This window comes from Vidua chalybeata, chromosome 16, assembly GCF_026979565.1.
Source record: "Vidua chalybeata isolate OUT-0048 chromosome 16, bVidCha1 merged haplotype, whole genome shotgun sequence".
Classification (NCBI taxonomy): domain Eukaryota; kingdom Metazoa; phylum Chordata; class Aves; order Passeriformes; family Viduidae; genus Vidua; species Vidua chalybeata.
In genome coordinates, this window is record NC_071545.1 from 11,356,202 (window position 1) to 11,383,255 (window position 27,054).

Genomic DNA, 27,054 nt, shown 5'->3' on the forward strand with positions numbered 1-27,054 from the left:
CACCTGCTGGCCAGGCTGGGACCCCACAGGCTTTGGGACGTGTGTGATGCTAAAGCAGCAAGGGGGGAATTGCATTTACCTGAGAGCAGGGGTGAGTTTGACACCAAAGCAAAGTCAGTGAAAAAGCCCTTGGTGCCACTGCTCCCTCAGGACGTGCAGCTGCCCTGCAGGCTCTGGGCAAGGATTGCTCCATCACAGGTACACCAAGCTCCAGAGAGGGACTAGCAGTGCTCACAGTGTCCAGGACAGCCATATCCACAGGATCCCCAAATCACACTGCGATGCTGAGATTTGCTCCAGTAATTCTTTATTGGGCGAAAGCAGGCGCAGGTACGGGGTATCCCAGCACTTGCACGTACACGGTCGCCCCTGTGGGCTCCAGGAAGCCCCTCGGGCACTGGGTCCCACCCCAGCGCATCCCTGCCCGGAGAGTCCCACTGCCACCTCGTGGGAAAGGGACGCATCGCCTCTGCTCTGCCGCCGGCACAGCAAACCTCCTCCGGCAAAATCCCTGCTCCTGCTGGGCAACAGCACCCGCAGAAACCTCGAGGAGCTGGCGTGGAGGGAGGAGGTCCACACAGACCAGAGGCATCATGAATTTGCAATCTGATCTTTCCATGGCTGTCTCCATCCCTGCTCCCCAGCTGGACTGGGAACAGAGGCAGGCGTCTGGCTGCAGACACTGCACTGAGGGAAGAGTGGAAAGGCTCCCTGCAGCAGCCCAGAACCTGCTCCTACACTTCTGGTCTCACCAAGGTGACCCACAACACCCCTTGAGGGCACTGGATGGCCAGGGATGGAGCTCAGGAACTGAAATATTGGTCCCATGCAGAAGACTCAGGAGTGAGGCAAACCCATTAATTCCCTTGTGCTCCCAAGTTAGCACCAGGTTATTAAAATAATAGTTCTGTTCATTTTCATCAGGATAGGCCACAGACAACAAAAACACTGCTTCACTGAGCAGTCAGAGAAATAAGGAGGCTACAAATCTCCCCCACAGAGGGAACGAAGCAGTGAGCAGCCTCTCATGGCTTTGAGAAATCAGCCTACAGCAACTTCCAAAAGAGGTCTGGAAACAAATCAGTATTGCTGAAACTGCTGTGGGTCAAGAACATCCCATGCCAGACACAGAGGAGGTTCTGCTCTCTGCTCCCCCCTGACATGGAGCCTCCAGTTTGCACTGGTGTGGTAAGAGGGAAACCATCAATCCCTCTTGCCCTGTAGCATCTCCCTCTCTGCATCTCTGATCCTGGCCAAAGAGCCACAGCACAAGCAGAGAGGGAGGAAGGGAGGGACAAGGGTCCTCCCACAGCCCAGTGCAGTGTCCTGGGGGCAGCCCTGGTGACAGGTATGGGACACCGTGCAGGACCACATTCCTGCTTTCAGGACTGCACTGACCCGAGCACTGGGTGGGCAACCTGAGCTGCCAACAAGGCTGAACCAGCTCTGACCCAGAGCCAAAGAAGGAAAACAGTCTTAAAAGTCCATGTGCTGGGAAAGGTATCCTTGGGCCCCATGCCAGGGCCAGAGGGGATTCACACTGTCCCTTTGGCCAGCAAACCTGCAGCCTCCACGTCAGGGAGCACAGGAGCCTCTCACAGTCCAGGAGCTGCAGGAAAGCAGCACTCAGGAAGGACCACGCCTTTGATAGGCCTCCTGGGGCCTCTCACAGTCCTGCACAGCTCCAAAAAAGCAGGACTGAGGAAGGACCACACTTTTGATGGGTCTCTCTGGACCACTGGGAAAAGGAACACCAAGCTCCTGAGCTTTACTCTTGTTTTTTCTGCTTCCATATTTTGGACAAGCGGAACTTGTTCTTCTTCCTCTCTGGCTCCTGGCTCTCAAGAGATCCATCTGCAGGAGAGGGAGCAGACACAGAGCAGGTTGAGAGCCACAGCCCCAGTGAGCCCCAGTGCTGCTCTGTAAGAGGAGAAAGGGCCCTTACCCAACCTCTGTATCATGTCTGCCAACATCTGGTCTTCCTCTTTCTCTCTGTAATAGAACAGCATGGTATTAGAAAACTTGGCTGTGTTCATGACAAGCTGGTAGATACCAAAGCCCATGCAAATACTGCTCTTATTCCCCAGTAAGAAATGACCAACCCCCACAGCATACCCTGAGAAGGCTGCAGGAAAAAAAACCCCAACAGTTAGAGTCTTAGACATTAGCAAATTCCATCTGGCTCCTTTGAAAGCAAGGGCCTGTGTGGGGATTTCCAGACCTTCTCCCAGCTGGCTGATGAATCATTCGACTTCATAGAGTGGTGAGACACCACCGCACCCGAGGAGATGAATGAAGCTGAGACAGAGTAGCCCAGGGTGTTACAGAGGTGCTCACTGCCATCAGGGACAAGCACACTGCTGTCACCCCCTTGTCCTGGGCAGTACCAGAATCCACAAGCAGGAGCTGGTGCTCTGAGGTCAAGCAATGGAGGCTGCTCTCAGCATCAGGAGGCACAAATCCAGCTACTTGACACAGCAGTTTTCCTTTCAGTTTGGGAAGGATTCAGTTCTTGGCTGGAACTGTGGAAGTTGTTCTTCCACTTGCTGCAGCAGACGAGCACATTCCTGACTTCATGTTCCCAGGTTCCTCCTGTATCTCCCATACTGCCTCCAGTCTCCCCATCTCCAGCCTCTCCCTCTCCTACCCTGCATTCCACATTTTCACAGCCCTGTTCTCACAGCAGCTTTAGCTTGAGAGAGAAGAGGGCTGTGGCCCTGATCTCTTTCTAACAGCTGCCAAGGATGCAAAGACAGCTCATTTAGGACAAGATGGCTGATGACAGGTGGCCACCCACCTCTCATGGAGCAGAAGTCTGGACTATAGCCACTCATCCACCCCTACAGCCTGGGCAGCAGTGGAAATACAGTAGTGTTGGCTCATTTCCCACCATCTGAGCACCCTCACCTGAGTCTGTCCTCATCCAGGCAATCCACAATATTATTCCGATCATTGACTGTGTTCAGGTACAACTCCAGCAGCTCCTTCTCTTGCTCCTTCTCCCTGGGTGTCTTCAGTTCTTCTGCACAAGACAAGGGAAGCCCATCATACAGCTACAGGCAGTACCTCTCCAGTGTGGCTCCTGCCTCCCCCCTGCTCCAGCAGGGCTAATTTTACTATCCTCACACTCAGGGGCACATCCTACATCCCCTCACAAAGCAGAGGTGGGCTGGATGTCACAGGGAGTCTGCCCCTGACAGGGGACACCCACAGTGCAATCCCTGCAGTGCCTTCAGAGCTGAAGGACATCCCAGGGCTGGCACACAAAGTGGAGGCCAGCAGGACTCCCAGTATGGCCAGTCCTTACCTGGTTTGCTCATGAGGCTTCGCAGCTCCATCTCTATATTCCACTGCTGCTCCTCCAGGTTCTGCTGCTTCATCCTGGAAGGAATGACAGAAGTGATGAGTTACTGCCCTGCCATGCCCCAGGGTTGGATCCTTCTCCTGTCATGCTAAAGCCTCATCTCTGTGTTGCCCACCACCTGTGCAGGGGCTGGTGGGTCAGGGGAAATCTTCCTCCATCACTGTTCTGAAGTTTCCCTCCTCATGAGCTCTTCACAGACCCTGGGTGCTCAAAGCCCACCAGCTAATACATCGTGATGCTGGCAGTTCTCCCAGAGACACCCTCAACCCTTCTCATCCCACCAACTGGCACTGGATTTTTTTGGGCTGCCACACTCCCTCTCCTTCACTGCTCACGGAAGTGCACAAGCAGACAGGAGAATTTCTGGTTGTACTCACTTGTACATCAACTCTGATTCCTGTCTGAGCAGCAGCTGTTTCTCATGGATCAGTTTGAACCAATCCACCATAAGGGCATCCTCAGATTCATCTACAGAGGAGACAAAGGGCAAGAAGCTGCATCAGTCCAGCCCCCCTCGCTCAAACACACAATCTCTTGTGGGAGAGCCTAGGATGACTCATGTGAGCCTCAGGCAACCTCAAGTGAAAACAGGCAATCTTTGGAGCTCCTGGCTACAAGGGATGCAGGTCACTCCCTGTGGATTCAAGGAATCTGCTTATGGATATTCTGCTACAGGACTCCCAAAACTCTGATCCTCAGCCAAATTAACACAGGACCTGCTCAAAAATATACTACAAAACAGCCAGAGAAGGTTCAAAATTCCCCAGGCTTTATCTTTGTATACCAGGTACCTCTGGCAACCTGGTGACTCACATGTAACCTGAGCTCCTAAAAATGCAGCCGAGAGTGCCCAGGGGTAGGACATGAGCCCCACATCTCCCCACCACAGCAGAGCTGGCACCAGGGCTCCTTTACCTCCCTCGCAGGCACGCAGCTGCTTCTCCAGATCCACTCCTTTCAATTCCAGCTCGTCCAGCTGCTTCTCGATGTCACAGACCTTCTCCTGGATTTTCTCCTCAGGGAGGTAGTCTGGGTGCAGCTAGGAAAAAAAAAAAAAAAGTAGGGCCAAATGCAGCTCAGCAATGCTCAGACTGCCTGCTGAGGACACAACAGAGATGGGAAAGGGCATAAGGAGCCCAGCTACAGAGGCACAGCCTGGGAGGGCCAGGTCAGCAGAGGAGCAGAGCTGGCTGCTCACGACAGAGCAGTGGCCACTCTGCTGTCAGTGGTAACTCCACCCACACCTGTCAGTCTGCAGACATTCTCCCTCCTTCTGTGGGGAATACAATCTCTACCATAGTTTTGTTTGGCTCTGTCTCATTCCAGCTCTGATTGTCTCCTTGCATGGAAGATAATCAGCAGCTTCTCCACCTTGTCTCTGCCCCAGAGCATTTCACCCTTTCCCTGGGTATCCAAATAAACCCTCCCAATAAGACAAACTTAGATATATCTGGACAAGCGCTCCAGAAGGATATTTAACCATCCCAGCCTGCTCCCCTGACACCTGGTTTCCAGCCATACCTTGGTTGGGGACACCACTTGAAGCTTCCCTTTGCTTCTTGCAACAGGGAGTTTATCTAGAAGGGAGAAAAAAAAGTCACAACAACCTTTAAATAATTTTATGGTGTGGGAGGGTGCCTCCACCACCAGAGCACAACAGGTCCCGGCTACCCAGCAGAGGTCACAGATGATACACATACATCCACATGCCTGACCAAAGTAAGGACATATCCTCACAGCCTGATTTACTCCTTGTGCCTTGTCACTCAGGTCACAGGTTGCTGCTTTCAACCCCAGGGTATAGACAGTCACTTAATTCAGGTGTGACTTGGGAACTTCCACCCAAGAATACTGACTCGCATGTTCATTCACTATCTTGTTAAAACCCAAAGGTATTTGTTGTGGCAAAACCCATTCCTTATTAAGCTTCCAAAGGATAGCACAGAAATACAGGGTTACTGTCACAGGAAACACCAAAACATACTAAAAATGTCCCTCTAGTGCTCTTTTACAAAGGAGTATCAGTAAATACTGATGAAATAAAGATGGTCTAGGGGACCTCAGTGTAGATCTCAGGAAACTAAGGTTCAATTCCTCCCACAAAACACTTCCTAGGTGAGAAGTCCCTTAGGCCCCACTACACAGCATTATTTAGGCTCTGGACACCTATTAAAATCAATCCTTAAGCAATGTGTATTTGTTCCACTGTGCTTCAGCTTCCTCTGCCCAACTGTGCTGCAAGGATAACTACAGAAGAGTGTGAGGTATTTGGATACTCGAGGGGCTGGGCTGGATAATTACCACAGAGAGAGAACAGAGGCGTGAGTGGATGATGTGATAAGGAAGGAAAACTCTGCTATCAAAAGAGCACGGCTGTAACAAAGGCAGCAGTGATGCAGGCTCAGCACACACAAGCAGAAAGACAGGACAGACAGACGAGGGGAGCCTCCTGAGAGACTGAGGAAGAGCTCAAGGACAGCTCTCCAGTTGCCCAGCCCAGAGTACAGACAGTCAACCTAAGCTCTACTGTGCTTTCTAGAAGGAGTGCAAAGGGAGAAGATGCTGGATGTGGCTGTGTTGTTCCTGTCTCTGTCAGGGATCTCTTCCCTCTGGATGCTGCTGGTTTGCTGCCTGTGCACTGCCTGCAACTCACACTTCTCTTAAAGATTCCTCCAAGAGGGACTTGTCCTGCCTTGAGCTGTCTGCCTAAACACTTCCCTCTCCCAGCTCAGTCCTGCATCTCCAGGCTCTTTCCAAGTGGCCTCTGCAGGATCTCCAACCAAGGCAGAAAGCTGCACCAGTGATGGAGAGAAGGCCATGGTCACTGGAGGGGAAGAGCCTGTAAAATGACACCCTGTGGCCAGCTCAGGATCTGATATCCCCTGATACCCTCAGGTTCTGGCTTGACAGACACAGGATGGGTTGGAAGTAGGACAGTTGGCAGGAAAACCCTGGAGCCTCCTTTCTCAACAGAAAACACCACCTACCACCAAAGAAAATGAATGATCTACAGAAATGCTCACCATCCACAGCTCAACACAACCCCAGGACTGAGGGCAGGAACAGCAGCTGACTCTTCACAGCTCTGAGTGCTGAGGTAAAAATCTACACAGAGGAGCAACAGCTCTGTCCCTAACGCACAGCCTGCCCAGTGACAGCAGCAGGAACCAGCCTTTCAGGTGGGGAAAAGTGGGGGGAGACTGCCAGGAAAACTTCCCAATGGCCCTCCCCCATGGCAATCATTAACCTTTAGAAAGACAGATCTAAACCCAGCCTCCCTTATCTTAACAGCTCACTTCTTGGGAGAGACTAGTGCTGAGCCCTGGGGCTGAGTCTCAGGAAAGAGGAGGTGGGAAGTTTTGGGAAAATGCTGGCAAAGGAGGCACACCAAACTTTTAAAAAAGACAACATGACTGGAGACTGAATGATTGGTAGCTGTCAAAGGTGCTGGCTAAGGACAACGCTGGAACCAGCTGACAATAAATAAAGCCTGAGGCCATTGAGCCATCAGGACCCATCCTGCTTGCTCCAAGACAAACATCAGGGGCAGGACTGAGCCCTGCTGTGTGAATCTTCTACTCCAGACAGGTAAGACACAGCAAGATGGGGTAAGGAAAGGGGAGACGACAAAGCTGAGCAAACAGGACAGCAGCAAACATCAGGTTAGTTCTAGAAAATTTCCTCAGCATTGTGGTGGGATATGTCAGAGCAAGGATAACTGGGCATTGGAGGAGAGGTGCACAGTAAAGCTGTGGCTGAACAAACAGGAGTAAGAAACTGGACTAAGACTGGGGACAAACTGGTCAGGACATCTTTGAATATCAAGGAAACAGCAGCCTTGGCTCCTGCTCCTGTGGGTCCTGCCAGCTGGAGTCTCTGGATGACAGTTCTCTGCATTCCTTTTATTTCCTAGAGCCACTCAGCTGAAGAGGAACAGAGACATCAACTAGATCCCAGTTCCCCAGATTAGGAGATGGTCCTCTTCATAGCACTAAGTTTAAAGAATGACAGGGCAGTGACCTTGAAAATTTCCTATTTCAGTTTCTTCCTTTCCCACTGAATTCTCTGGCCTTGCTGCTTCCTGCTCAGGCCAAGCTGGCTAATAAAAATCAATTACACAGACTCTGCTCCCATGACAGCAGCCACAGGGTTAGTCACAGAAAACTCTGGGACACATATCCCATACTGACCACTCAGGCTGTTCCCTGACAGTGCAGAGGAAAGAGTGACTTTAGCAGCCAGAAGAGATCTTACACGTAGCAGTGCTTGTTTTCAACTGGTTGCCATCTTCCTCCTTCTTGGCAGACCCTCCAGGATCTTTACAGTCTTGCTTTGAATTCTGACAGCTCCTGATAAGATCTGAGCTGGGAATCAACAACTTCTTTGTGAATCCACCAGATGAAGCTGGATTAAGAAGCACAGACAGGTTTTGGGTAAGAAATTTCAACCCTTATCTCAAAAAAATCCCTTTATTGTCCAATGTCTCTGGCAGTCACCACTACCAAACTCCATTTCTAGTCCTAGTTCTCCTCTCTTGATGATAATGAAGGGCATAAGCCCAAAGTAAACAGGGAAAAAACACTCATTACAACACCAGAGTAAGAGGAGAATAAACATTTGGGAGGACAATAAACAGCTGGGAACCATCACTAAGATTTCTCAACATTACACAGTCATGCAAGAGAGAGTAAGTGAAATCTTGCTGGCTGTCTTGCAGGAGAAGGGAACCCTGTGGGTACTGAGTCCCTCTCCTTGGGGAAGGATGGGAGGCCACCCATCAAAGGCACAAAATAAAGGCACCACAAGGCTAAAGCAGGTGCAGAGAGCAAAGATCCCTGAAAGCAAGGCACATTCTCCACCAACACATTCCTCACATGAGCCTTGCAGTACCAATGCCTGGCCCCTTCCTGATAAGCAAAATGAAGGCAAAGCTTTTATCCTTCATACCAGAGTCCTGCTTTGCTGGTGGCACAACTAATGGGCTTGGCTTTGGCTCCTTGTGTGCTGGGCTCCCTGTTCCCACCTGGGAGTTATCAGTGGGTTTCTTAGAGCCATCTCGGTCCCTGCAAAGAAAAAAGACAAAGGTAGGAAACAATCCTTCTTACAGAATGGTCCACAGCAAAAGTTCTGGACATCCTGGGGTGGATCTCCACCTGGGATGTTCACATTTGTCATGGAAACCCAGCAGCTGCAAAGACACTCACTTGTTGGCTACAGGCTTCAACAGAGATCTCCACCCTTCTGGGCTCTCAGACTTGTTGTCAGCAACATTTGTGCTTCCTGAAGAAAAGAACAAAGCAAGGTAAATAAAAATAAACAAGAACAAAAACATCCAATAAAAAGAAACAAGCCAGATTTGAGTCTCAGGAGAATCCTAGGAGATAAGGCATGCACTGGGGCAGGTACTATGATGTTATTGCAGCAAACCAGCACCAGCTCAACAAGTTTAACATGGACAGATTCAGATACAATAGGTAGTAGGTAATCTCAGTGGCATTTTGTCTTTCAGATCAAATGCTTTAAAACCTACAGTTACAGAAATTCAGCCACAGAGTACGTGAACAGGCACATTCAACAGCAATACAACACAAACAGCTCAGATCTCAGAGACCAAAGGCTGGGGCAGGAAGAGGGAGAGACAAAAAGCCCCACAAAGTCACAGAAAACTGCAAACAGACAGTTCTTCTGCCCCCCCCCCCCAAAAAAAATACCAGCCATCTGAAAGTGCCTGGGACACTGGGAACCCCTAGATATCATCCCCTGGCCTACTGCTAAGTCACTGTGATGGAAGCTTGAGACAAGGAGGCTGGGTGACCTGCAACTGCAATCAAAACATCATCCCAAAGCTCTGGCAAGGTCTCCCATCTGGGAAAACTTAAGCCTTTGAAAGCCACGGTGATCTCAATGTTTGATGACAGCAGGTACAGCTTCAAATACCTGGACATCCTCAGAGTAGTAGAACTCACCATGCTAGAGGGACCAATTGCACAGGGATAAATGGAGGTGAGTTGAGCCCCACGGCTCAGAAAACACTTAAGTGGTGGTACAGACACAAAGGACATGGACACATTTGCTGTACTAGTCCAAGAGGAAGGCATCAAGTTGGAGTGCTGTGTCCAGGCAGAACTGTGTGAATCATTCATCCTCACCTTTGACGCCTTTTGACTCTGCCTTGTGCAAAAAGTCAACAGGTTTGCTGGCAGCCTGGCTCTTGGGCACAGGGTCTGTAATCTTTTCCTGCTTTGGTGCTGCGTACCCTGCTTTGCTGGACTGTGTTTTTGGAGCTGGACTCTGAGAACTGGTGGGAGAAAACTTGCCACTGCAAAAAAGAACAACTTAGTGAGTCTTTTTTGAAACGATGGACCTTTTTATTTGCCTCTGTTCCAATGATTTGATGTGTCCCTTTACGTGCCTTTAAAACTGAGCCACAAGAGCAGTCAGGACAAACCAAAGAAAGATGCAGGGGCTTCTCAAATTACCCCAAGGAACATCCTGGCAGTAAAAAGGGAAAGAGTGCTTACCTGCCAGGTGCTGAGGAGCCAGTGGAACTGAGTGCTCCTGGCCTGTTTGGAGAAGAGCTTGATGCAGACAGAGCCTGTATAATATGGTTACGTGCCTGATCCTTCCCAGCGTTCACTCGACTGACCTCAGCAGTGGTTCTGGCAGGGGCAGTTTTATCAGGGCCATGAGGAGCCTGGACTTGTTTTGGAGTGTCAGAAGATTTATTGCTGGAGGACTCCAAAGACCGAAAAAAATTTTCTCGGGCTTGCTGTGTTTTTGTTGTGGAGGATGTCCAAGGAGGCTTCGATGGGGTGCCTTCATGGTGATCTGTTTTATTCCCCAACAAGGCACCTTTGCAGTCATCTGATTTATTTACAGCTGAGGAGGACCATGGAGTATTTACACTTTTGAAGCCAGAGCTTCCAGAAGATGAAACAGATGGCTTGGTTGAATTAGTGAGGCCTTCCTGGCTGGGTTTCTTCAACACCTGCTCTGGTTTCTTGAGTTCTGCTGCTTTCTGGAACACCGTGGCAGCAGTAGGGGCTGGGGTACTGTCAGGCTTTTTCCCAGTACTGTGGAGCCCAGAGATCTGGACATTGTCTGGCTGCTGGTGGCTGGTACAGATGAATGTACCGGGCTCAGGCCCAGCTTTGTAGCTTCCAGGAAGAAGCAAGTTCCAACACTGCCTGCACCTGTGGATACAAAAGTCTCAGGAAACATCCTCCAGAGTGCTGGGAGACACACAGCTGGGCGTGCAGGCACATCTCCACCATCCACAGGAGGGTGAAGGCACCACACTGGCAGTGAGCAGACCCTGTGTGCACATTCCTCGGGCACCAATACAAGAGCTGTTGATAGCACAGCCTAAAGCAAGAAAGGTGTAGATGAAAACAGACCTGTGGAGACAGTTTCCCTTACACACAGGTCAAGAGCAAGCCCAGACTGCCTCCACTCTGAATAAAATGTGCCACACCACTCTCTCCAGTCCCAAAGAACCAGGCTGGCCCTCTGTGTCCCCCAGGGCTGTGCCCCTGCCTTCAAGAGCTGCTGTACCTGAAGCAGTTCCTGTGATAGAGCTTCCCATCGACCAAGTAGCGCTGCACCAGGTGCACGTGTTTCCCACAGACCCCACAGCTGCTGCTGGGGACATTCCCACTCTCTGCCAGGACCCTTTTCTGTGGGGAGAAGCAGAGGATGAGCAGACAAGAACATGGCCCTGGACACAGCTACAAATCTCCCAGGAAGGTGAGTGTTTGGCAGGCACAACCAGGACAGAGGAGTGACATCCAGGGAATCCCCTCTCCCTCTAATCCCTTTGTCACAGAAGTCACAGAAGTGAAACAGTCCTTGGAAGGACAGAGTATGGGGAATATCTTCCCACAAAACCAGAGGACCAGAGTGCCCTGTCTGCCTATAGGCAAAGGTCTCTGATTTAAATTAGCTGGGAAAGGGCTTCTACCCTGTTTTCATCCCTACTCTGCTTTGAAACCATGTCCAATAATTGGATCAATGTTTTCTAGCAAAATTAATACTACATCCTGTAAAGATCTCCATCTCCAATATCTAGGAACAGCATATCCATGTCCTAAGACATGGATATGTCCCACATCCTGTTCATGAAGTATCCAGGCTGACTGATGGTTTTCCAGTGACTCCCACCTCAATCTATGCCAGAATCAGACCTCTGGATTAAATCACTCATAGTGAACAGAAAATTTGACCAAGTCCTTACCAGGAGGAGCCTTGAGCTAGCCCAGTACTCTATCTCACAGATTCAAGGCATAAAGAACACCCAAAGCCACATTTCTTACCGTGGTAACTGGGGAGGTTTCCTTTGGCTTAGCTCTGGCTGGTGGGTGGGCAGGAGGCAGTTTTGGTGGCACTGGCTTAGGAGGTTCTGGAGCAGTTTTCTTCCCAGGATGCTGCTCTGGAGATTCAGAGGAAGGACGCTTGATTCCAGCCATGCCTCCAACTGGAAGAATGGAAGAAGGGAATATTTTTAAGGAAACATAAGGAAAGCTCACTAGTTTAGCAATAATTTACAAAGTAAGGATATCCAGAGGTGCCTGATGGGTAACATGAAAAGCACACAAGGGGATACAGACTTACTTCATGAGCAGTTCTGTTCTGGACTGAGGGGCAAGAGGCAACAAGTGAATTGTAACAACATTCTGAAACTGCTGATTTTTCTCTTCTCGGGGAATTTCATGAAGAGAAATACAAAAGTGAAGAAATGCAAATTGCCATCCATTGATGGTGAGAAGAAGACCTTGGGTTTTCAATTCCAGCCCATGGTTTGGCTGGAACTGATCCCAGCTGAAACAGGCCCTGCTGGAACAGGCAGAGGTGTTACAGCTCAGCAGCTGAAGGGTTTGCAAACATAGGGTTTGCTTCATTCAAGTCCTTGTGCTCCAGACTTCCTACAAAGCCTGAATATTCACTGCTGCAAGTGTCCATCCTACATCCCAGCTGGGACTCCCACAGAGCAAACAGCCTTGTTCAATGTGGAAATGACCACTAAAAATGGGTAATTCTGCAAAGACTTGGAGATGCCATAGAGATGCTGATGTGGAAACCACGAGTTGCCACAAACAGCCTGAAAATGCCCAATTCTCTTTTCTTTGCAGATGAAATAGAACCCCTCAAAATTCACTATAAGTGGAGAAAGAGAATCTCCAACACACTTCAGTCAAGCAGGGAATGCTGCCCTGTGCCCTGGGAAGTGCAGGGAAACCTCCCTGGGAAAGAAGGCTTTGTGCAAAGTTTTTACAGACACAAACCCCAAGTGTCTCACAGGGATGTTATTCTTGCACCACTTCCTATTCTGAACGAGATGTCTCTGTGTTTCTTGTGGGATATTTGAGCCACAGTTTCACTTTCCAAGTGACACTTAAATGGCCAGTCAGATTATACCCTGCTCAGTAAACACAGAAAGGGCAGGGAGCAGAGAGGGAGCCCAGTTCCCAGCAGTCTGCCCTCAAGAAAGCCAACTCTCCAAATAAACACCCAGGACTCCTCCTGCAGGGACCAGGGGACAGCTGACCCCGTAAGCAGCTCAGGCTCAGACTGCCCCTCACTTCCCACTTGTGCCATTTACTGAATTCCCAAAGCCCAGCACAAAGATGGGTGGCTTCAACTCCGCTCATCCCCAAAAGCATGACCTCACTAAAACCCTGTCTGCTCACCCTCTCTGTCCTCCTGTGTCCTGATTATTTCATGGTCCTGCTGGAACCCATCTGAAGGGCACGACTGTGATTCCATGACTCTGTTTGGTGTCAGAGGGCACATTCCAGGCTGGGCTCATTTTCAGACATTCACATTCACCCCAGCAACAGGAATGCAACCAAAGTGTTTTGAGGGACACTTGTGGGAGTATAAAAATGTGCTGTGCTTGATGATGTGGTAGACAAGATGCAGGGGGGAGGGGGCAAAGACCCCAACCTGACCCAGATTCTCACCACTTGGCACAAACATGATGGAATTTGTTTGATTTCAATCAGAACAGTTTTAAAATAAGAAATAAAAAATGAAGAGGGGGAGGGAAGAAGTTGTGGAGGGAGAAAAAAAGCATGCTTAAATGTAAAGAGGTGGAGAAGTAGGAAGAGTTTAAACATTAAAGGCAGCTCTGAGTGAATTGTGCTTTCTTTCCAAGATGTAGGACATTTTCAATACATATCTCTCCATTTACATTCACCTTAACCAGTTAAGTCACTCATGTCCCACTTTAGAAAGTTTCCTCTGGAGGAACCTGTAAAATTGGTTTATCATATTACTTCATGTTATGTGAGCTTAAAGCCAAATATAAACCAAGACTACAACAATGCTCCTGTGAGCCCAACTAAACTCTCCAGTATATGAATATAATGCCTTGGCAGCTCTGTTTCATGTTTGACAGAATTTCTATCACAATTATGTCAGTTAGGGTGATAATTTTCTTCTCCTTCCTTCCATCAGTGCTGCTGTGCTGTTCAAGCCCCAGCACTGATGCTGTCACATTGGCACAGCCTCATAGACAAGCTCAGCCTTGTTCTACTCCATGCTCTCACCAGCCCTCAGGTGTGGCAAAGACTGGAACAGGGGTGGAGGTGCTCAAGAATGGAAAGCTGAGGTGGGGACCATGGAGAAGAACCTTCAGTAGTCCTCTCTAGCTGGACCATAAGAAATTTTAGACTGTATATTAAATTTTAAGGCAGTAGTTTCAAAGACAAGACATAGCTTTGTACCCATCCAAAAGCACTGGTGCAACTGTAGGCTGCTGTGCAGAGTCCAGATCCCCCCAGTGAAACAGTTCTGCTACCAAAAAGGCCTCTGTGCAGCTAATTTTGCTTTTCCCAAGCTGTCAGGAGGCAAGGGAATGCATGAAATGAAGCCCTGATGCTTCCCAGCCCTCCAGGGAATATGGTACTTACTAGGAGACCGTCCATGGAAGTAGTTATAATACTGGGAAACGTAGGTGAGGATGCTCAGCCTGTCTGGTACCTTCAGAGCAACCATATCCTCTGCATCCAGCAAAGCTGGGATCCCCAGCTCCTCCTCTGCCACCCGAAATGCCTGGAGAAGGGGAAAAATAAAATAAAACCAGAGGGGTCTTATCCATGGCAGGCAGCAGAGCTGCTCCTCATCCTAAGTAAGAAAGTGCACTGCAAACAGCCCCACTCAAATAAAAATAACTCTACTGGGGAACAGCTGCACCAGTTTAACTCCTACATCATAGGAACCAACGGAGTCATGGCTTCCAGCCACTGCCTTGAGAAATCCAGGCAAGGAGCCAAAAATCTGGCCTGGCAAGCTGGCCATAGCTCGCTGCACAGTAACTCACCTGGGCTTCCCTTGCTCTTCCTGCAGCCTGCCTGTGTGTGTGAGTGCACAGCTGCAGAGAGCCAGGCCTGGCAGAAGGGGATGTGTCAGCCCAGGCTGGCAGAGCTGTTTCCAGGCTCCCAGCCCAACCTGGAGCGCTCCCCAATTAACGGTGGGGCTGGTAGGTGCTTGCAGGCAGCTTCTCTCTCTGAGTGCTGGGCAAAAGCTTCCTGCCTCCTACTGCCTGCTCTTCTCCATCTGAAAATTGGGCTGCAGGAGGGACCCTGCTCTCCCAGACCAGAAAGGGGGAAAAGAGGTGTAATGCAGAAAAATTCCTGATACATAGCTCCCTTCCAGTTTAACTGTTTCCATGCTGCCTAACATGCATTTGGGGTATATATTCCTCTTTGTGGTGTCCTCTGCTTTAAAATTGCAGGTAAAGGAGGCAAAAGCTATTTTCTCTTGCCTCTGAAAAAAAGACTTTAATAGAACAGAAAAAAAAAAAAAAAGCAACATCCAAACTTCACCCTTGCCCAGTTCAGTTTAGGGCTTTTACTAAGGACCTTCTCCAGCCTTGTTCCTTCCCAACTTATAGGGAAAAAATCCTTTCCTTTTTCCAAAGGAAAACAGCACTTGCAGAACCAGAGGCACAAGGAAGGCTACTGCTAAAGTCCACAATGAAAGAGTTAAAAAAAAAAAAATGGAATATATTAAACCCCTCCGCATTTGACCTCTGGCAGGGACACACACAGTGTTGGTGTGCAAGCCAACCATTCCTGCTTAGAAGAAACAAACAGCCACTATTTTTCAGCAAGATAATTATCATTTTTTTCCATTGGGTATCCCAGTAAAAATATAACAGAGCTGACATTAAAAATGCTTTCAGCCAGTTACCACCAGCTGTGTCACCCCAGTGCCAGCCCAGCCTGGCATTTTCCTGTCTTGTAAACTGGCACTTAATACATTCTTTGGAGTGTTCCCCACTGCACTGGCTGCACAACTGGTCTGACCAGTTGAGTTTTCTTGCTGGCCATTCCTGGTGTGTTTAGTGGCAACACAGGTCATGCCATCTCCTGCCATGCTGTGTCACGGGTGACACCAGTCACGGGCACGGAACATGAGCAAGGGGCTGCCTGGACCACAGAGAGGAGGATGCTCTGTGCACCCACCTGGTTTGGCCAGAGCCAGGTGAGCAATGCAGAGAGCATCGTTAGGACATGGTGTCCCCTGTGCCTGCAGCACCCTCGTGTTCCTGGAACTGCTCTTGCCTGGAGACCCAACAGGATCAGCACCTAACAGGACCCAGCCACCCTTCTCCTCTGCCTGCCTGCCCAGGCTGCCCTTAAGGGACCAGCATGTTGGCTTTGCATCTTGTTTTCCACCAGTGCAGCTCCAAGTGCTTTCCAGAGGAAGAAAGTGCCACTGCTGCCATGTCCATGCAAAATGGGAAAATGATATGCTTGAGGCCACCTGAGCTGGCCTGGCACAGGTTCCCTCTGGCACAGGCTCCACCTGCTACACCACACCACCATCCACCAGCACTGACTCCAAGGCCTCTAGAAACTTTCCTCCTCTTTATATGTTTTTGAAATCTCTAGGCAAAAAAATGCCACCAACCGAAATTTTTCTAGGGTTTGGGGTTGGTACTGTGGTACATGAGAAGTGAAACATTCTTCCTTGACAGATGACCTCATATGGCAAAATGCATTTCAAACAAGGCTTTTTTACATGCACAAAACAGCCCTTGCAAAGAAGCCTCTGACTGAGTAAGGCATCAAGGAGGGTCTGGACAATAGCAGAGAAATAATGCTGGGAGAAATCAGGCCCTCTTGTATCCCAAGGACAGCCAGAGCAAGGAAGTGTAGGAGCTAGGAAGGAGAGCAGCCCGAGGGGGAGGCCAGCCTCAGAGCACAGAGAGGTGGAGGGGCAATCCCACAGACAGCACAGCCAAGGCAGCAGGACACCAGCAGGGAAAGGACAGCACAGACAAGTCATCCCACAGCAGGTGGAGTAAGCAAGAGAGAGCAAAACAAAGGACATAAAGAAACTCAGAAAGGGGGAGGAGGGGACACACAGACTGCAACAAAGGAGGGGAGCAACTCTATGAGGAGCACAAAGAAGCTTTTCATTAATAGAAGCAGCAGAGGCAGCTCGCAGAGCTCATTTCCCAGACACAAGCAGAACCATCAGCCCAGCTGGACAAGGAGCAACACTCGGGGATCCTCAGCACCTCAGCCAAGATATGCTTTCATGGAGAAGAGGCCCCAACTCCTGCCAAGCACCAAACCTCCAGGGCAAAATGCGTGGTCTGAATCTCCCCTTGAGGAGAGGAACACACGGGGCTGAGCCCCAGAGTGTCACTAACTCCTCAAGGCTGCAGCCCCACCCTGGGGACAGAGGGTCTGTGATGGGAGCTGCAGACACGGCCAGGGATGAAGGGCAGCAGATGCTAAGGAGCCATGAGGGGACAAGTTTAGCTCTTCCAGAGGAAAGAAGCACTTCAGCCAGCTCACTGCCTGAGAGGGTGTCACTCCTCCAGCCCAGACAAGGGTAAGCTGCCATGGTTTGTTCGTATCCCAAGCTCCTGTCAAGCAGCCATGAAACTGCGTGGAGCAATGCCAAGAGAAGAGGAGTGTTACAATTCACTGCCTCTCCTTTTGCAATGGAGAGAGGGAGAGGAAAATCCTTCTTTGGATCACTAAGACCATGCCAGAATTCAGTGCAGGAGGGGGTTGGCCTGCCTAACTTCTATTTTCTTTGTGGAAAGAGCATGAGAACCTCCAATACCAGGCTGGAGTGAAGTGTCCAGGGAGCATCAGGTTTTAGGATGTATCCACCTTGATCCCCTGCACCAGAAAGGAATGGGAGAACACTCCCTGTGCTTCCTCACACACCAGCTTTTTCCCCGCTCCTGCTCCACCCCTCAGGAGCATCACACACTCAACATGTCCATGGTTTGAGCTCTAGCAGCTCTGTCTGAGCTCCTGCTGCCACAGGGCACACTGGGAACAGGAATCACTGTGTGGCCAGCTAAGAAGTATGAACAGCCTGAAGGTGCTTTCAAGCAGCCACCCAGGCTGGACATTGCTGTTCAGAGGAGAAGGCTGGAAGGTGCAGAGTAAGGCAAAGGATTGGAACACAGCACAATGGGCATACTGTGTCTGCAGGGTTTCTGTTGCTAAATCACATGAGCAAAGTGCCAGGTCACAGACTAGACCAAAAGTAAACATTAAAAGTCACTTACCAACTTGTTGTTCTCGTACACATTTTCTTTTCTGAGGGAGTCAAAGTTTCTGAAATACAGAAAAAGGAAAAATCTCAGGTTGGTGATGTAGAGTGAGCTGCTCCACTTCCAGCTCTGGCTCAGGGGACAGAGCACCCCATCCATCCCTGGACAGCTCCAGGGAGGGCAGCATGGCAGATCCCACCCGAGAGTCACAGACCTGCTGTACCCAGGACAGAGATGTGCAGCAGGCACAGCATCTGCCCACAGGCAGCACAAGACAATTTTGGCACATCTACCTTTGCAGGGCTGACTCCCACAGCTGCCTGTGGACAGGACAGGTCGGTGCAAAAACATCCCAGGCAGATTGAGCGGCTCTGCTGAGACAGCCAGGAGCAACCTCTAATTCATGGGGTGGTTTCTTGGGCCCCAGAAAAGCCTTGCTTCCCTCCCACCTCAAAGAGACACACCAATACCTGCTTGCCAGGTATGAACACGCTCTCCCTGAAAGTACTTTCCAGTCACATCCATGTTCTTCTCCTGTCTTGAAAGTTGTCTCCACACAGAGAGAGCTCAGCTCCAAGGAGGTCTCTCATGCATCCCTCACACACTGCACATATCACATGCTTTTCCAACACACCCATATCCTCTGATCTCAGAAGCTCCTGGGTCCAGCAGCACATGAGTTCTGGCTTCAAATCTTCTTTTTTCCCTCTGGCAGAAGTCCACAAAACCAGCACCAGGGATCTGCCTGGGAAAACCTCTGCCCACACCATACTGCATCTGACAACACCAAAGTTGCCAGTAGAAATTTTAGTCTGCTTTCCCTAGGGCTGTAACTTTTGATTTGTGCTCACAATCAGTAACTGAAAAGGAAGTGACAATTACTGCTCACAAATCCAAGCCAAAGTCAACAACTCCTTTCTGCTGTCTCCAGACATCACTTCCCTCTTCACCTCTCCCCAGATTTGCTTTCCCTCTCCCTGGTCCAGCCCAGATGCCACACTCTCTGCACTGTGCTGGGAGCTCAGAACCTGGGATGTGCTGGGACAGGGATGAAGGCACAGGGGAGAGCTTGTGCTGCTGGAAGTAGAGCCACAACACAGCGTGCTCCCTCAGCCACAGCAGAGCGTGTCCCTTGCTTAGGAAACAGCATCAGCAGCTTTGTTTTAAACTGACTGCCACTTGCTAAACAGGGAATACAAAACTGGCTGTTGGCTGGCAGCCCTGCTCTCCAACACTGCTTCCTTCTGCCCAGGCAAGTTGGCAGGGTGAATTCCTTTCTGATAGCCCCGTTTCACCTTACAATCCTTGTGTCTGCTGGCACAGAGCTGAGCAGAGAGGCTGATACCTGAGAGGGAATTCTCACTGATAAACAGAAAACAGCACCAACTTTGCATTCCTTGTATGTAGCACCTTTATACCCGGTGTGGACCCTCCTTCTTAGCCCATCTCTCTCCTCTGGGATGAGCCAGGGTAACTCTGAGAGCCAGGGCAAAGCTGGCTTGCAGCAACCTATTCATGAGGGAAACACATGATCTGTATCGCAGCAGGGGAACTTTTTCCACTGCTTGTAACAGCAAGGAGCAAGCCAGGTCCTTTATCTACTCAGCACAGAAAGTGGAGCATTACATCATAAATAAGAGAGGAACCTTAAACAGGCTTGCTCATCATGCCACAGCCTATGCCTCCTCCCTGCTTCCCACATCTGGTATTGCTATGTGGGATAAGGAGAGAAGGAATGACAGATAAGACCCTGAGGGTAAACTCCCCCAAAGAGCACGTAAAGACAAGGCACATCCCACCTCTAAACCATAGAGTCTTTCCTGTGCAAAATCAAAGGGAATTGCAGAGGTTTTTCTTCAAGCAATGCTCCTGCCCAAAGATTTCCCTTCCCTGAGACAATGGATTAAAAAGAGCAACAAAAAATAATCATGCGCCAAAAAAAAGTCTCAGTGAAACAATAGATACAACCATCCTTGGGTTAAGTCAGGCCAGAAAACTGGCTTTTTTTAAGACACAGCTGAAGGAGGTGATTTCAGCTCTTTGCCTCACTCCCAGTTCTGCTCCCAAACAGTCCCTGTAGCATGGAAATGCAGCAAAACACTGCAAGAACAAAGAGGAGCTCCACCTTCCTTGGTCATTCTGACATGCAAGGCACTGGAATTACGATTTATTGTCAGTCAGTGGCCTTCAGCCACACTCAATGCTGTTTGCTGTGGTGGTGTGTGCACTCCCTGGCATGCAGCAGAGACCTAAAAACCCCAACCTTTTGATGGTGAATGTCTCAAGTCCCCTTCTATTTCTCAAAAGAAAGTGCAAACAACCAGGTTATTTGGTCATTTCAAGAGTCCCCTGACCTCTCAGCATCATTCTTTCCCTGGCTAGTCAGGTGAACTGCTTACATCTAATATTTCTTTTGGAAATTGATCTTGCTGTTGCATCTCCTGTCTTGGAATATCAAAGCTCTCTGGACCAATGTAATCCTAAGACAGCAAAGGTAATACAAACAGAGAAGTAGGAGTTCTCCACTGAGAAAACACCGGCAACTGAATTAATTGGAAAATGTGAAAAATATAAATGTGACCCAAGAGAGGCCTCCAGTGTTGGAAACAAATCAGAGTGGAGTTCACAAGCACAGGAATAGTTTTATTCCTGTTTTAAAACAGGAGAAGTTTTTAGCTCTGAAAAACCCCTTCCCTTAGCAAATAAGTAGCTGAGCATTTCTCATGCCCACAAATCTCTGTGACCACCCCCTGCTCCAGCTGCACAGATCCAGCACTCACAAACATGCCACAGTCCTCTGCAAGCACGTGTGCTTCCATAGGAGGAATCTCTGCTGCTGCAAGCACTTGATTGGAAACTTGACCTTGGAGCAGATTGAGCAAAAAAAAAATCCCAGAGCCGCAATGGCACCAAAAAAGTTTCTGCTTTTTGGCACTTTTGCGCTACTTTCTCTACAGACAATAAGATGTGCAGAAAAAAGGATCACTGTAAAAGAGTGAGGCGCCCTTTGCCAGCTCACAGCCTTGGACAGGGGGCTCAAATCCAGCATGCTCTGCTGGGAACAGGACCTTTCAGCTGCGCTCTTTCTGGAGATGCAAAGCCCAGGAGGTGGGACAAGGCTGGGAATTCCAGGAGGGAGATTCCCCCATGTGCCCACCCTCCTCTCAGGAATGCCTGCTCCACACTGCCGTGCTCTGGCTGGTAAGTGACAGAATGCTGCCGAAACGAACCCCGAGCCATCCTCCCCTGCCTACGCCTGTCACACAAACCACAAACCCACCAAGCCAAGCAGGGAGCTCTGCTTCACCCCAGCCTTCTGCTGAGGAGAGAGACTGCAGACAACCCATCCCCAGCAGAGCCAGCGCGACCTCATCCTGCCCTGCTGAGCTGACACTGACCTGGAAATGCTGCTGGAGGAAAGAGCACTGCTGCTGCTCAGCTGCCAAGGGGGATTTCACCACCAGCCCATTCCCAGAACCCCAGCTTGCAGTCTGGGAAAGAGCAAGATCCTGGATGAAGAGAAGGATCTTAATCAAAACCTTTCCTTGACATCTGGCATTAATACTGAGTGAGCGTGCACAGCTCCCCTGCCTCTTCTAACTCATTTATCAGAACAAGGCCACTAAAACTGTGGCTGAAGCTTGCACAGCCTTCACCACCACATGTGGCAGCTGCTGACCTCAGCCTCCTACCACGCTGCAATGAGGCTTCATGTTCCTTTGACAAGAGATGTCCCCAGGCTCTACAATCATCCCAGAAAATGGGCTGGAGCCTGCCTGAAACAGCGTGTGTGCCCAGCTGGGACTGACTCTGAAGCACTCTTTAACTGGGACAAAAAAAAGTGGATTTCCATGGTAATTCAGTGTGGATCTTCACTCCCCCAAGCATCCTTGCATGAGTGGGAAGTGAGTGGGAAATGCATTTCTAATTTTACACAGCTTGCCCTCTTCACTGGTAGCACACAAGCCAACATTGGCTAAGTTTGAGAGAAGTTATCATATTTTCCATATGTTTTCCAGCAAGAAAACAGGAAGGAAGGAGAGACCCTGCCTGTCCTCTGAGCTACATACTTCACAAGAGAAGCTCATGTTTACGTCCATGTTTTGAGCTTAAAGTTTTCCTGGTAATTTTTCAGGCTCCTGCAGGAGAAATCCCCTGCACTCAGCCCAAGAATGTAATTTGTGTAAACCAAGACAGAAAACACACTGTTGCAAAACTGATGCTGTGACTGAATCATGTTCTGCAAGTGACCTATGCAGCAGAGCTGCTGCAAACACACCAAGTGCTCCAAAGACCCCTTTCTAGTTTTACTTTCAGTCTGGTGATTTTAATTTTTAACTAGGATCTTTGGTAGAAGCAAGGACAGGAGCCCAGGATGGACCCCTGGAAAAGCAGAAGTCACAGTCACATGTGCACCAAGCTGTGTTTCTCCACCATTGTACCCTGCACCAAGAACACTCAGAGAAGCTTTTTGGGATACACGGAAAATCTGCACAAGGATTCTACCCCAGGATCTGACACATGGCACCTGGCAATCCTTGCCACCAACCACCCGAAAGCACCACTTCCTTCCAGCAGGACTTTGCCCAGTCTGTAGTACACGTGGTGCTTTCCTGTATTACAGCACTGACACGGATGAAGGAGGTCACAAATAAAGGCTTCTCTTACTTTAACCTTCAGGCAGCCCTTGCTGAGCTGGTCCGAGTCAGAAAGAGCTTCTGTGATGTCCCAAATAAAGTCAGGCAGAATGTCCACCATAAAAGAAAATGAATGGGAACAGAGAGATGCCTCAAGGAACATCTTCCCTCTTCAGCACAGGAAAATTTATTTAAGAGATGTCTATCCGCAACCCTTTTTGCACAGTTCAAGGATTATAAACAACTCACTAAACTGGGCAACAGGATTATTCCAGCTCTCACATCGCTGAGCCCCTGTGTACAGCAGGCTCCGGATGGGCCAGCTGCAGGAAGCAGTCACAGCCCCTCCACGAGAACACCTCAACCCTTCTGCCCCGGTGTTTTGTATTTTTGGGACTGTGAATCAAAGGAAGGAAAGGAAATATTTGGAGTCACGTGGACATGACAACATGTCAGGAAGTCATACACGGCAACACCACAGTGACGGCCCAAGCACTGGGACAACAAAGTGTTCCTGGAGCTCCTGATCCAACCTCCTGCTGCCCGAGCCTGCTCCAATTCCTGTCAAGTTTCAAGATAACTGAGGAGAGAAAACAAGAGGTCTTCTCTTGGATTCAACCAGAAGCAAGACACCTGCAAGAGGGATGGCTGCACACAAACCCATGTGGCAGGCTGTCCTGGGAGCATGAAGGAAAAGGGAGAATACACAGGACAGGAGGAAAACTGCAGTACAGACCACCCAATCTGTTCCTCACCCAGCTAGGCACATCTGACCAAGAGAGACCCAATGCTTAAATTAATACTCCTGGGCACTCTTTCCAGGGCTCCTTTGCCTTCATCTTCCCCCTCAATCCCACCATCTCAAAGAGCCCAAAAGAAAAAAAAAAATCAAACTCAAAAAAACCCAGCTACAAAGCAGGATCTGTGACTCCCTTTGGCCATTCACCTTCCCAGATGTCAACATTGGGGCAGACACAGTTCAAAACCCACAGGGCACCAGAAAATGCCCCAGCACATGAAAAGCACTTAAGCTCCCATAGACAGAGCTCTAGATGGGAAAAACAAGGATGTGCAGGAATCCAGTGGCTGTGGGGCCCTGCCCTTTTACTGCATTTTGTTTAAACAGCCCTTGCCTTGCGACTTGTGAGCTCTGCGCTGCTGTTGGGCTGAGCGAGGAGAGCCCAGCCAGAGCAAACACAACAGCAAAGAAGGAAATGCTGCCCCAAAGATCAGTGCCTGAACTTGTTTTGCAATGGAAAGGACGCATTTGGAACATTTATAATCCAGCTACTGAGGGAAGAAAAGGGAAAAAGAAAAAACGTATGGAAAAAACCAGCACGTAGGCTGGGAGAGCGGAGCTTTTCTCTGGGAGATTCTCAGCGTGGGTGTGAGCAGAACGCTACTGGTGATGTGCCCACAGGGAGAGGCAAGAGCCCAGGGAAGGTGGAAGACCAGGGTTCACAGCTCAGTGGATGGCAGGACAGCCACAGCCCATCACAACTTGATGGATGGCGGCATGGCCACAGCCTGGAGAGGGTTCTTGGGTGGATGGAGAACCAGGGGTCTGCAGCTCGATGGAGGGTGGGACGGGCACAGCCCGTGCACAGCTGGATGGACAGCAGGATGGGCACAGCCCAAGCACAGCTGGATGGATGGCAGGATGGGCACAGCCCAAGCACAGCTGGATGGACGGCAGGATGGGCACAGCCCATGCACAGCTTGATGGACGGCAGGATGGGCACAGCCCATGCACAGCTTGATGGACGGCAGGATGGGCACAGCCCATGCACAGCTTGATGGATGGTGGGATGGGCACAGCCCAGCACGGGTTCTGCGGGGATGGAGGACACGGGGTCCCCAGCTCGATGGACGGCGGGATGGGCACAGCCCAGCGAGCGGGGGGTCTCAGCCCCGCCGAGCCGGCAGCCCTGGCGCGGCCCTCGATGCCCGGCACGGTACTCACATGAGGTCGGGGCGGTGTCGGTGCAGGATGGCGCAGAAGGCGAGGCCGTCACGGAACGAGGTGGTCATGTTGGTGATGCTGACATCGCGGTAGCCCTCGCACTGCTGCCGGCACCACAGCTGCAGGTTCTGGATGGCCGCCATGGCCCGCGGGGAGCCGGAGGGCGCCGCGGCGCGGGGCTCGGCAGGGCCGGGCAGGGCCGGGCAAGGCCGGGCAGGGCCGGGGACCCTCCGCGCCGCGCCGTGCCCAGCCCGGGCCGAGCAGCCCGCGGGTAGCGGCCGGACCGGCGGCGGTAGGCGGGGAAAGGGGCGGGCCAGGGGCGGAGGAGCGGCGGAGAAGCGGCGGCTGCGGCGCCGCCTCGCCTCGGGGACCGGGCACGGGCACCCCCGGCAGCCGCGGCGCAAGGGAGCCCGGCCCGCTCGGACGGCAAGGGAAATTTCCTCTGCTCCCGCACAAAAACGTCCTGCCCCGAAGGGGCGGCCACCGGGGGAAGCGTGAATCGTGTTTAGTCGCTGGGAGGGATGTTTTCTCCCCATTTGGAGGAGAAAAAGTTAAAAAGCACCATAAAGCACCTAAATGTAAGTGTCCGCTGGATAGCCCTGAGCTGGCGGATACATCCCCAGCATCACCAAGTAACACCAAGTGCGAGCGGAGCCGCCAGAGCCCCTCTCCCGCCCTAGAAAGAGAGAACGGAGAGGAGGAGGAGGGAGGACGAAGCTCGGCTGCCAGAACCAGCCCGGAGCCTGCTCGGAGCCTGCCCAGAGGTCTCGTTGTGGCGAGGGAGGGAGGCCAGCCGGGAGCAGGGGGTCTGTCGCTGCTGGGGCAGCGCACCAGGCGTCGGCAGTGCCATGAAATCATGGAATCGTTCAGGCTGGAAGGAACCCGCGGGTTCCTCCCCGCCCCGTCCGCACGGAGAAGTGCGGGGTGGCTCGGTGAGGGGGCGCGAAGGCGGCCCCGCCGCCGTGCTGCCCCGCTGGGCTCGCTCCAGCGCTGCGATGGCCACCTCGCAGCAGCTGCCCCGCAGCACACGCATCCCATAAAATAACTCAGCAGACCTCATGCAGCTGGCAAAACACGAGAAGAGACAAGGTAACACTTAAACGGCTGCCTATAAATTAGGGGGAAATAATCAATAATACATATAATATATTAACGGCATTTCTGTGACATGATATGGATAATATACATTAATATATAAATACCTCACAAATAATTCAGAGTGTTTCCATTTCATCAACAATCACTGGCCAATGTATTTACTTTATGGTAAGGATTATACATTTCATTATAAATGGCTTGCTGGGCATGTCAGCAACTTTTACATCTCCATTCACTTTATTATTAATGGTTTCCTGAACAGTAATGGCATAATAATGCACACAATGCAGCATGAATATTTGATGTGGCATCTATAGTCTCCCATTTATCATTTATAACAGGCTACAAAAACATTATAAAACATTTATTACAAATTTATAGATCACTTTATACTAAAAAAAAGTTGTGTTATAAATACATTATTAATCCTTTATGCCATTTATAGGAATCCCTTGTAATAAGGCCTTAGCATATGTTGCTGCACAACCGTAACAAGAATGGTGTGGTGAGGAGGAAATACGGCACTGTGAGGCTGCTCCCAGGTCCTGGGTGTATTCTGTGATGGAAAGCAGAAACATCTGCACTCAAAATTAACCAGACTACCGAGGGACCGATCAAAAGAAATGCTGGATTAACTCAAAGTTGGGGTTTTACCCCTCACTTCCCTCAAAAAAGACACTTGCTGGAGCCCTGAAAGATGAGCTGTCCCACATTTCCACAACACCTTTGATAAAATTGTGTAATTTGCAAAAAGCCTGGCTAAAAATGAGCAGCCCTTCCCATCCTCAGGTATCTTAGGGCTTGGTGAGAAATAAAGAGGAAGCGCTGGGTTTAGGAAATGTGTCTGTGGAGTTTCTGTTTAGCAGTGTGCATCCCCTGCTGCGCTTGCAATCGACACAGTGCAGCTCTGGGAAAGGAGGAGAAGGAAATGAGGTTTGGAAATGGAGTGGTTGCCAGTTGCCAGTCATACAAACAGTGCAAATCAGCTCCTGAGTGCAGCTTTGATACAGCCCTTTCAGATTTAATGGCCCAGATGGGGCTCAGCCCAGGGAATGAGACTTAGGGGTTTTTTTAAAATATATTTGTTTAACATGACAATCTGTCTTCTAACAAACCCAGCTCAATGAGCCAATGCAGTCAGTCCCTGGGGCTGGGTGGCAGGGGACACAGACCCAGGGAGTGGAAAGCCAGGCTGGGCTCAGAGCAGTTGTGATTTTCTGTGTATCAAAGGCCACCACGTTTCACCTCGTCCATCCCTGCACCGAGTCCTGTTTTTCACCAGGATGGTCAGACCACAAATCCAGGTTTGCAGGCACCAGAAGAAGAAACTATTAGTTGCTGGCTCCAAGCTGTGCATCCCAAGAGAGGATTAATCTGGAGGTACAGCCCTTGGTACACCAGAAGAATCAGGTCCACATTTTCCACTAAGGTGATTAAAATGACATTGCTGAAGGAGTTTGCTAAT

General features: G+C 50.2%; 1 protein-coding gene across 2 annotated transcripts; it reads right to left on the reverse strand.

Annotated features, from left to right (window-relative positions):
* Window positions 1–285: 285 nt before the first annotated feature.
* Window positions 286–24,709, reverse strand: MICALL2 (MICAL like 2). 2 transcript variants are annotated; one of them, XM_053957783.1, is made up of 17 exons: window positions 24,492–24,709; window positions 17,907–17,955; window positions 14,275–14,416; window positions 11,677–11,837; window positions 10,919–11,040; window positions 9,886–10,557; window positions 9,514–9,683; window positions 8,569–8,644; window positions 8,312–8,427; window positions 7,619–7,768; window positions 4,886–4,941; window positions 4,280–4,403; window positions 3,742–3,832; window positions 3,308–3,381; window positions 2,908–3,022; window positions 1,946–1,992; window positions 286–1,854 (listed from the first exon to the last, which is right to left on the reverse strand). In XM_053957783.1, the coding sequence occupies exons 1-17, from the start codon at window positions 24,632–24,634 to the stop codon at window positions 1,769–1,771; spliced, it is 2,394 nt and encodes a 797-aa protein (XP_053813758.1). In that variant the 5' UTR covers window positions 24,635–24,709; the 3' UTR covers window positions 286–1,768. The 2 variants fall into 2 exon arrangements, with proteins under 2 accessions (XP_053813758.1, XP_053813759.1); XM_053957784.1 differs by lacking the exon at window positions 7,619–7,768.
* Window positions 24,710–27,054: the final 2,345 nt, after the last annotated feature.

What these genes read in the sequence shown, in the direction of transcription:
- MICALL2 (XM_053957783.1), bottom strand. Translation starts at nt 24,634, where the DNA reads ATGGCGGCCATCCAGAACCTGCAGCTGTGGTGCCGGCAGCAGTGCGAG. An exon ending in AAACCTCCCCAGTTACCACG is followed by an intron (nt 11,041 to 11,676) that starts GTAAGAAATGTG and finishes TTCTCCCCACAG; the next exon opens with AAAAGGGTCCTGGCAGAGAG. An exon ending in AAGCCTCATGAGCAAACCAG is followed by an intron (nt 3,023 to 3,307) that starts GTAAGGACTGGC and finishes TGTCTTGTGCAG; the next exon opens with AAGAACTGAAGACACCCAGG.